Below are 11597 nucleotides of genomic sequence, written 5' to 3' on the forward strand. Positions count from 1 at the left end.
CATTATTCTCAATCACCCTATTCAGCAGAAATTCATTTGTATAGTACATTACAGAACAGCTAAATTACAGACTAAAATTCAGTAACTGTTCCATGAAATAATAAACTGGTTTTAATTAAATTTTTTTAATTTAATTTAAATATGCATTTCAAACTATACCCCTGGCAGCAAGTGGTAACAAATACACATCCATTATTACCTAGAAGGACAGCTTAAAACAAGTTGCTACAAACATAAATGTCTTAAAAATTTGTACAAACACTGCATTCTATTCCACGATATATATGCATAAGTACTTGTTCTAACTTTTAAAACTATGATTTACCCCCAAATTCCTGAAGTATTAAATAATATTCCAGAAACATTGCCATGTTTATCTTGTGGCTTTTCACACCTACTCCAACACTGCTATATACTTGACCTAGGAATAGGGAGGCCCCCAAAGCTGAGCCTCTAGAATATATGTTATGAATTAACAACCCATCTTATGAACCAACTTCAAGGTACTGCTGACTTAAGAGTCAAGCTTAGAAAAACACTGTAATTTCAAATAGATCATCCAACAGTTAAAAACAGGTCTCTGATGTAAAGCTTTCTTCAAACAAAATATTTCTGGATGATTTACAAGAGCATTCACTGATTTCAGCCTGAATTACAGATTCTAAATGGGAAAAAAAAACTTTTAATATGCAAATTAAGGAGAGTTCTTAGATATGGTCTTTTGGAAGGGAAACCGATTTTTTATAAAATGTTTTCAGTCCCACTAAAATATAAAAATATCTGAACTACCACCCATAAACCAAAGGAAAACTCTTGCTCTCCCAGGCCAAGCAATGTTAATTATGTACCTTAAGATAATGGTTCTCAAACATGGGTTCTCTAAGCTATGCTTAAATACTTAGGAATCCCCTGTTAAAAATTGTTAAACTTGTGGGGCGCCTGGATGGCTCAGTCGTTAAGCATCTGCTTTCTGCTCAGGTCATGATCTCAGGGTCCTGGGATCAAGCCCCGCATCGGGCTCCCTGCTCCGCGGGAAGCCTGCTTCTCCTTCTCCCACTCCCCCTGCTTGTGTTCCCTCTCTCACTGTGTCTCTCTCTGTCAAATAAATAAATAAAATCTTAAAAAAAGAAAATTGTTAAACTTGTTAAAAATAAAGATTCCTGGGCCCCAGTATTTGAGGATCTGAATCTGTGGGTTGGAGTGGAGCTTGAAAAAAAATTTTTTTTAACCTCAGAGTTTTGGAGAGAGGAAGCTTTTATATGGTTATTTGGAAAGCTCTCCAAAATATATTGTCAAGCATAAAAAGGCAAGAGGCAGGGCCCCTGGGTGGCTCAGTTGATGAAGTGTCTGCCTTCGGCTCAGGTCATGATCCCAGGGTCCTGCAGTCTAATCTCACGTTGGGCTCCCTGCTCAGCGGGGAGTCTGCTTCTCCCTCTATCCCTTCCCCCTTCTCATGATCTCTCTCTCACACTCTCTCAAATAAATAAAATCTTAAAAAAAAAAAAGAGGCAAAACAGTATATGTAAGATGCTACTATAAATCTGCATTAAAAGAAAAAAAACTGGGGCACCTGGGTGGCTCAGTAATTAAGCGTCTGCCTTCAGCTCAGATCATGATCCCAGGGTTCTGGGATCGAGCCCTGCATCAGGCTCCCTGCACCGCGGGAAGCCTGCTTCTCCCTGTCTCACTCCCCCTGCTTGTGTTCCCTCTCTCGCAGTATCTCTGTCAAATAAGTAAATAACATCTTTAAAAAAAAAAAAAAAACAAAAAAAACAGGGCGCCTGGATGGCTCAGTCCTTAAGCTTCTGCCTTCCGCTCAGGTCATGATCCCAGGGTCCTGGGATCGAGCCCCGCATCGGGCTCCCTGCTCTGCAGGAAGCCTGCTTCTCCCTCTCCCACTCCCCCTGTTTGTGTTTCCTCTCTCAGTGTCTCTGTCAAATAAATAAAAAAAACTTAAAAAAAAAAAAAGAGGGGGGAAAAAAAACAGTACATAAAAGAATATATATTTAGGGGCAGCCTGAGTGGCTCAGTAGGTTAAGCATCCGACTCTTGATTTCGGCTCAGGTTATCATCTCAGGATCATAAAATCAAGCCCCTATCAGGTTCCTCACTGGGCGTGGAGCCTATTTGGGATTCTCTATCTCCCTCTGCCCTCCCGACTCACTTGCTCACATGTATGCACGCTCTCCCTCTCTAAAAAAAAAGAAAAAGAAAAGAATATGTACTTACAGCGGCTTGTAATATGCATTAAAAACTAACTGGAAAGATAAAGAAACTAATGAGCCTGTTTTGTTTCCCTCTTTTGGTAAGGGAATAGTAACAACAGTTATGTGGAAATGTGAGCAAAATTTTTCACTGTATACCTTTTTAACTATTGAATCATACAAATTAGTACGTATTTACTGGAATATGCATTATCTACTTTTTTTAAATAAAGGTGTTTCTTAAAAATCTTCCCAGATGAATTTGATACTCAGCCAGATATGAAAAGGACTGTCATAATAAGATACCACATTTACAGGATGCTAACATCTTTCCTACTAACACACAGTCACATGTATCATTTTCCTAAAAAAAGCTATAATGACAAAAGCACAGGTTAAAAATAACAGCAGTATCCACAAACTTACCTGGAGGTACAGGTGGAGGAAAACCAGGAAACTGTGGGGGCGGGATCCCTGGCGGGAGTGCTGGGATTCCCATGGGAGGGCGATTCAAATGAGGGGGGAAAGACATTCTTACTGCAGCGGTCTAAAGAAAAAAATCATGACAAATCATTTTATTTGAAAACTTTGCAATTTGATATGCCTGGTTTGTTGGCCTTCATTTTTAGAGTATCTGCAAAATTCTAAAGTTTTCTTACCCAAAGGAGTTGGCAAAGACCCTCTTTTCTCTGTCTGTCCATTGAGAATTTTTAAAACTTAGATCTTTTCTAAAATAAGTTCCCAAAATGTACACGATCTAAATTCAGGATAGACTCCTACAATCATATGGGAATACATATAAAGGAAGAAAAAAATTTTGAGGTTCAGTTAATATCCAAAAATTAAATACCAAACATCAATGAATTTTTTTAAACCAAACTCAGAATCCAGGAAGATTATCTAACAGTTTTTTTTCTTTAAATGTTCTGATGCATTCATTTTTTTACACACATCAGCACGCTGAAAACTAAATGTACAAAGTTACACGGTATTTGTTGATTCAATGTTGGCCAGTTCCTCAAGGACAAATGAATGTCTCAGTGAACTATAACCCTGAGAGGGAAGAAACCTCCTGACATCAGGTCACACACTAACCACTCAGATATAAAAAGAACATACAATTTGTGACAATGGGAAAATTTCCTAATTTTTGTTAAACTTAAAAGCAAACCCCTAGGGGCGCCTGGATGGCTCAGTCGTTGAGCATCTGCCTTCGGCTCAGGTCATGATCCCAGGGTCCTGGGATGGAACCCCGCATCGGGCTCCCCGCTCTGAGGGAAGCCTGCTTCTCCCTCTCCCACTCCCCCTGCTTGTGTTCCCTCTCTCACTGTCTCTGTCAAATAAATAAAAATCTAAAAAAAAAAAAGGAAACCCCTTAACCATTCATGAATGAAATTCAAGAATCAGAAACTAACTTTTTTAATACAAGAATACATTGAGCTGTTTCATTTGGTTTGTGGTATTAGTACTTAAAAGAAATTTAATTTTGGGGCTCCTGGGTGGCTCAGTTGGTTAAGCGACTGCCTTTGGCTCAGGTCATAACCCCAGAGTCCCAGGATCGAGTCCTGCATCAGGTTCCCTGCTCAGCAGGGAGTCTGCTTCTCCCTCTGACCCTCCCCCCTCTCATGCTCGCTCTCTCTCTCTCTCTCAAATAAATGAAACAATTTTGTCCTTTAGTTAAATGAATATAAATATTTAAGACTCCCCTACCAAAAATTTTATATTTTCATCAACATACAGAATTATTTAAAAGAGTAGAAAAACTATGTTAGGATGTCCTGGGAAGATTCCATGCACCAATTTAAAAAAGCAGCCAAAATAAGTGATCTCATACCAGTGATGGCACTAAATAGTAGTGATTTGATCAACAGGAGATATATCTGCCGGACACTAGGAAAAACTCCCCCTATACTCTGTAACTGAAGGAGTCTAGAGTTGTTTGAAGCTTTAAAAGAACATCTGTCTCTACTACTTTTTGTGTTCCATACATTGATTTACTCACCCTTCAGAAGAGAGAAGATAAAAAGTGCATGTCTTCCACTTCCTCGCCCCCTAATCCCAACAGTTTGGTATATATCGTTGTATTCTTCTAAATACCTTTCTATACACAAACTAATATATAATTATTTGTGTTTTTCTGCAAACAATATAATCATACTATATTGTTAGGTGCATTTCTCCTTCATTATCATTAACATCTCTTCATATCAGTTCATTAAGTTGTATTCCAATCTTTATAATGCAGTAAACTACTATAATACAGGCATATAATTATTATTCAATCAACATGGATGGTTGGCTCCATATTTTGCCTCTTATAATACTGAACATTCTTGGACATATAAATCTATGCACCTGTGCAAGTAATTCTATTACACAGATTAGTACTGCATGTATCTAACTTTACCTCCAAATCATTCTCCAAAGCTAGTGTACAAATCTATATCCCCACCACCAATATACGGGAATGCCCTTTGCTCAGATCCTCACCATTACTAGAGTAAATCAGTGTTTAAATTATAACAATCTAATAGGTAAAAAATACTCTCATTTCAATGTGCATTTCCTTATTCACTAATGAGGCTCAGTATCTTTTTACCTGTTCAACATTTCTTTAGAACGATCTTAGAAAAGCATGCCCTTCAGACTCACAGCTGTTCTTCCTCAGTGTTCTTTTGACTGAATAAATTAGGATAATACAATATTCTATAAAATCTAAACTTCATTTTCAGAAAACACAATACACTTAAAATACTTAGAAAGCTTTACAAATAAAATAAATTCCTAGGATTTCATACACTTAGAAAATAAGGTATTGGAAATGCTTTAAAATATTAAGTATCAGCATAAATTAAAAAGGAAAATACAACTAATTAATGACTGTAAATGTGCTGAATTTTTAAATAATCCTTCTGTAATATTTTTTGCCCAAAAACAAAACCAAATATTCTATAAAAAGGGGGCAGGAGTGTAACTCCTTTTAAAAGAGGGCTACTGTCCTACTTACAGAAACTCTTCTATTATTATAATACTCTATCTCAGCACTTTCTTAGGAAAGCAGTTGATATTAATACCTGTTGAATAAATAAATGAATGAATCAGTAAACCAATTTATTAAGAAGCTCCCATGTGCCAAGTACTATGCTAGCAATGACCCAGTGCCTAGCCTCACAATGTTTACAAAGACTGGAGCACGAATTCATCTCTAGAATTATTTATTGTCAAGTATTAGTTATAACTATTATTTTTTAAAGTCCTATGTTCTTGGTGTTTAAATCATATTTCATGACTTTTAAATGTAAAATTCATTATGTACAAGTTAACCAGATTATGTTTTAGTTTATGCCAATATATCCATTACATTCACTTCTAATTTTTCTATTTTCTATGTCCCTTTCATTTAGCACTGTTCATAACTAGCTTATTCACAAGGCAAGCTTCAAAGGTGAAGGTAATCTTAATAAGATAATGGTCCCTCCTATGGTCAGAAAACTACAATTCTGGTAATCACTGATAAATATTAATGTTCACTTTAAACATCCTATAATGACAGTATCAACCACTTTTTGCACAATGAACTTTTGTTTTGACATATGTGAAAATGAGAATACACTTTTATAACCATAAGCAAAGTTTATCAGTTTTTACCTACAATTGATAAATTATAATACTCTCATTACAAATTATATAAAGATTCAGGGCGCCTGGGTGGCTCAGTCGTTAAGCGTCTGCCTTCGGCTCAGGTCATGGTCCCAGGGTCCTGGGATGGAGCCCCGCCCGCATCGCATTGGCCTCCCTGCTCCACAGGAAGCCTGCTTCTCCCTCTCCCACTCCCACTGCTTGTGTTCCTGCTCTCGCTATCTCTGTTTTTTATTAAATTTTATTAAATAAAATCTTTAAAAAAAATTATATAGAGACTCAAATTTGGTAGGTACTTTGCAGAATAAAGTAGGGAAAAGAACTAGGGAGTGCTTTACTTAAATATGGTGGTCAGGCCTCACCAAGAAGATAGGCAAATGGAACAAAGACTCCAAGGGGCCTAGGCAGAAGCCTTGTATCTGAAGGTAACAGCCTTCCAAGCAAAGGAAACAGCAAATACAAAGAGCCTGAGGTGGGCATGGAGTGTTTCTGGGAGGAAAGCAAGGCCAACAGCTGGAGCAGAGTACTTGAGGAAAGTCAAAGACAAATGCCAAGTATTACTTGGGGGAGGGGATTCAGAGAATGTAGTTACTTTGTAGGCCACTGTAAAGGTTTTGATTTTTACTCTGAATGAGACAGAAAACACTTGAAAGACTTTTGACCTGACTTATATTTTAATAGTGTCACTGGCCACTGTGTTAAAACTGGAGAACAAGGGTAGAATAGAAGTAGGAGTACTGCAATAAAGCAGACGAGAGAGGGTGGCCTGGAATAGGTGGCAGTGGTTAAGTGTTAGATTCTGGATGCAGTACTCTGTGAAGGTAGCCATTGCTACTGAGGTATCATGTGTGAGGTTTAAGAAAAGAAATGCAAAGGTTATTTTATTAGCACTGAAATGACTTAAATGACATTTAAAAATATTTTTATTTTTCACTTTCACTTTGGAGTGTTTCACTTTTAGAGGGGCTCAAAGCATTTTTACGTGCTAGGTATGAAACCTTAAGACCCAAAGTAACAGAAACGAGTACCTATGATGCAAGTGTTCCTTATCTCTAGTGTGGCAGTGGTCACATGGGTTTATTATGCATTTGTCAGAATTAACTGAAATTAAAATGGGTGCATTATAGTGCATGCAAATTTTCTCAACTAATCTCATCTCCTCCATCCAAAACTTTTTCAAAAAAAAAAAAAACTTTCAAATAAGATTTATCTTTACCACTCAAAATATGCATGCATTCTGCTTTTCTCTTTTTCCTCTTTACACTTTTAAATCACTCCTTATTTCCTACACCATTTACTGCTTACAACCATTCCTCCATTGCAGATTTGTCCCAATAAAAACAAATTATTTCACCAGGAATAGATATACTGGCTAACCCCATCGGGACACTGTGTGCCAGCCAAATTTCTGAATGGTGAAGAGGCAAATGAATCAACAGATTCTCCTTAGTAAACACTTATACAACTCATTCATTCATTCAACAAATATCTAGCTCCAATTGTCTGTCAGGTTCTTTTCTAAGCGTTAGTTTTATTAGCTCTGAAAGAGCAAATTTTATGTTACTATATAGTTACACAGCCAGCCCAGTGGCTCTAAACTGAATATAAATGATATGACTATAAAAGGCATTATTCCCTGCAGTTTATAGCCTGCAGGGTATAATGGACTGACATACCTGCCCCAGCCTAAGCAAAACAAAACCTTCAAAACATCATTTCTCAAACTGAATTTCTACAGAAGTGGAGTCTTCGGGAACTATTCCTAAGAAAAAGTGTTCCATGTCCAAAGAATGGGAAATGCTTTATTAACAAAAAGTTTCTTTTGCAGGAAAACTTTTCAGAGGTGTGAAAATACTCAAGTCTCCCAAAGGGGAGCTGATCTTTTTCTGAGATTTCCACTTAGCTGTTTTACCATCTTCGATGATTAGAAAGCAATACTATCTACAGAGAAAAATTAGTGGTAGTCTGGAGCTGAGGTGGGAACAGGGAGTGACGTGCAAACAGGAAAGAGGAATCCTTTTTGGAGTAACAGTTGCACAACTCTGAACATTTACTAAAAAATCATCAAATTACACATTACAAAGAATGTATTTTATGTGTTAATTACACCTTAATAAAGTTGCTTTTAAAAAAAGCAATACCAATTTGGGGCAATTTCAGGCTAAATCCAATTAAGACCTGTAGATTAGACAATACTGCATCAATATTAATTTCCTGATTTTGTTCACTGTACTGTTAAATATGATAATGTCTTTATTCTAGGAAATATACACTGAGGTTTAAGGGCTAAGGGATGTCTCATCTGCAGCTTACTAGCAAAACACTTCAGAAGAAAACTATGAAGAAAAAGAGGAGAGGATAAAGCAAATTTGTGAAATGTTATCATTTAGGGAATCTGGGTGAAAGGTATTTGAGAATTCTTTCTACTATTCTTGAAACTTTTTTGAAGTTTGAAATCGTACCAAGTAAGTTTTAAAAAGTAGTATCAGGGGCGCCTGGGTGGCTCAGTCCTTAAGCGTCTGCCTTAGGCTCAGGGTATGATCCCATGGGATCGAGCCCCACATCAGTTTCCCTGCTCGGTGGGAAGCCCGCTTCTCCCTCTCCCACTCCCGCCCTGCTTGTGTTCCCTCTCTCGCTATGTCTCTGTCAAAAAAAAAAAAAAAAAAAGGTAGTATCGATTCTAGTGGTGTAAATATTATGTTCTTTTTCTTAAGTTTCAAAAAGGGCAGAAAAAAAGCTATTCAAAAACTTTAAGGCGGAGTCAATCGAAATCCTTTTAGGAATGGCAGTGGTAGTTGTCAGAAAAGACTATCAAGATTAAACAAAATACACAGAATATTTTTGTAAGACATTAAAAGACTCAATGACTACTTCTGCTTCCAAAGTTACAAAATAGTCAATATAATTTTTCTTTAAACCATACATAAATGAGAAAGTACACAGCTAATTTGTGGCCCAAAAAGTTACTTGAAAATCCCAAAGCTCAAATTAGGTCTGAAGTAGTTACCAATGTTAAAATGAACTCATTTTATTTTAGAAACATATTTAAAAGCTTTACCACAGTGGAATAAAAAGATACCAAACCACAAAATAAAAACACTTAGCCCAAACTATTATAAATATATATGGGGCCTATTTGCAACACTGGAACAATAAAAACATTTTCTTCCTAGAAGTGGTTTGGAACCATACCTAAATAAATAAATAAGGGAAAAACCTACTTTGGGTATCCCAAATGGAAATTTGATAACCCCAAGGAGATTCTTTTTTTTTTTTTTTTTTTTTTTTTTTTAAGTAGACTCTACACCCAGCGTGGAGGCCAACACAGGGCTTCAACTCACAACCCTGAGATCAAGACCTGAGCTGAGATCAAGAGTTGGACGCTCAGGGCGCCTGGGTGGCTCAGTTGGATAAATGTCTGACTCTTGATTTCAGCTCAGGTCATGATCTCAGTGTCTTGAGACTGAATCACATGGCGGGCTCCACGCTCAGCAGGGAGTCTGCTTGAGAGTTTCTCTCTCTCTCTCTCTCTCTCAAATAAATAAATAAATCTTTAAAAAAAAGAGTTGGACAAAAATAAAAAATAAAGAGTTGGACACTTAACTGACTGAGCCACCCACACGCCCCAAGAAGATAAATTATTTAAAAATATTAACTAACATTTTAACTTATTTCTGTTTACAAAAGTCTTCAACATACATTATCTCACTGAATCTCCCAAATTACCTAGTGTAGATATATTATTCTCCTTTTACAGATGAAGAAGCTAACCTGTCCAAGGGAATAACTGGGTTCCCACAATAAGTGGGTGGGAACCCCAAGGTCATCCCCACTATCCTAAATTACCAATCCAAAGGCTGTTTTCACTGTATCACAATGCCTCTTTCTAGTAACAACATACCAAGAAGAAACTCCTGATTAAGGGTTAACTTTGATTTTATTTATAAAAGTCTATTCAGAGTACACTAGAAGAAATGTTAAGAGTCGGGATTAGGCTCTTAAATAACAGTATCAGTTAACCTGGACTAAACACTATGTTACTTAGACGTTACACTAAGGATTTTACATACATTTTTCTCAATCCCCAATCACAATAACCTATGAAGTGGATACTATTCTAATCCTCAATTTACAGATGAAGAAAACCAAGACTTCAAGAACAGTTAAATTAATTAGAACAGTATACTATCTGCTTGAATCATGAGGAACAGATGATCAACTGGATGCCTTTCAAGGCCTCTGAAGGTTTCTGGAAATCTTTTAAAAAAAATTAAAGTTCCCAACACAACATAAAAATTGTTTATATTCTACTGCCAACTACCTAATTCAGGGCACTTCATACTATAGCAGCCTGGTACAACAGAAGTCCAATCTCTTCCTTCCTTTCGGTCTGTTCCACTCTGTCCAGTATCAAAATGGCTTTTCCACGGCAATATAAATCCACATTACATAACTTCAAAATAATCTTCATATTCCTAGATCTACTTAGAAAAACGTATTTAAAAAGTACTGAAGACCAAAGAAAAGTAAGAAAGAAATAACACATTTTAATGTGGAGCTTGGTCATCGCCTAGAATGAATGGGGATATAATTTACTGCAACCTCCAATGGAGGAAGGGGGCAGGACCACAATAATCACAATCTTAAACAAGAGAACCAGGGGGGCTGCTAAAAAAGGTGGGCAGTAGTTGAATTCGGGTTGGGGGAGTTGGGGGAGTCTACTCGGTGGCGGGCTCTGAATGCCCAAAGAGGAAAAGAAAGAAATCCGTTGGTGGCCAGCACCTCGCTAAAAAGGGTGGGTGCTTGTTAGCTTGTAAGCAGAGCCTGGGGCAAAAGTGTCCTAGGCCCGGAAAATCTACAGTAGGGCTCCACAAGCTCGGGTTAGAAAGGGGCCTCAGAGAAGGGCTCCCAAGGGGCCAACCGATCATTTTTTTGGCAAACGTGGAGCCCAAAAGGTCCGAGGCGATTCACTCTGTGGCGGACCGTGGAAAGGAAAAGGAAAGTGGGCGACAATGCAAGGAGGAAAGCTCGGGCAGTAGGTCCGGCCTCCACGGGCTCCTACTGGGCCCACTGGTTTTCGAGGCCTTTGAAAAGTGGAGAAACCCAAGCCTCGTGCCCGTCCCCTCCCCCACTCCAACCCCCCTTTACCCCCAATCCCACCCCGGCCCTTTCGCAGCCTCCCTGGCTTCCCCTCCTCCCGCAACCGAGGTACCCGGTTTCCCGGTTCCCACACGCGTTCAGAGGCGTGAACTCACCCGCCGCTGAGGAAACAGTACGGTCTTCGCGGTGTTCCGAGCTCCAGGTTACGAGTGGGGTCCACCCGTTCGAGGTTTCTCGGCGCAGCTCGCCGGGAGACTGGTGCCGAAGCGCCTACTCGCACAGGCCGCAAACACAGCCGCGCAGCGCGGGGAGCTTCTGGAGGTCTTCCTCTTGCCCGGCGTGCACTGCGGCCGGGGAGAGTGAAGAGGAGAATCATAGAGAAGAACGCGTATAGATAGTCTTCTCTTTTGGCTCTGAATCACCACGCAGCGGCGAATAACCATAGAGAAGGAGCGCCTGGTGGGGACTAGAAAGGCTCGAGTTGTAAATTACGACCCACCCTGCCATATTTGATTGGAGCTGATTGAATCTTATGACTAGGAGACGCCATCTTGAGGTCAAGGTTCTGGTGCGCACGGGGCGAAGGCTGTTAGAGAATTTACTTTTGGTAGTTTGTGTTTTGGCGCTTATAACTTTGCTGTGTGGCTCATTGAG

General features: G+C 38.8%; 1 protein-coding gene across 1 annotated transcript in view; it reads right to left on the minus strand.

Annotated features, from left to right (window-relative positions):
- The window catches only part of RBM25 (RNA binding motif protein 25), a 57571-nt gene extending 46305 nt beyond the window's left edge, over window positions 1-11266 (minus strand). Inside the window, exons 1-2 of the mRNA XM_028089263.2 lie at window positions 11099-11266; window positions 2631-2751 (exon numbers count right to left, since the gene is read on the minus strand). Of these exons, the coding sequence (XP_027945064.1) occupies window positions 2631-2736 (106 nt within the window). The 5' untranslated portion in view covers window positions 2737-2751; window positions 11099-11266. The remainder of the gene's footprint in view (window positions 1-2630; window positions 2752-11098) is intronic.
- Window positions 11267-11597: the final 331 nt, after the last annotated feature.

Source organism: Eumetopias jubatus, unplaced genomic scaffold (assembly GCF_037043125.1).
Source record: "Eumetopias jubatus isolate StellerSeaLion01/CBP00866 unplaced genomic scaffold, mEumJub1_p1.0 scaffold_7, whole genome shotgun sequence".
Classification (NCBI taxonomy): domain Eukaryota; kingdom Metazoa; phylum Chordata; class Mammalia; order Carnivora; family Otariidae; genus Eumetopias; species Eumetopias jubatus.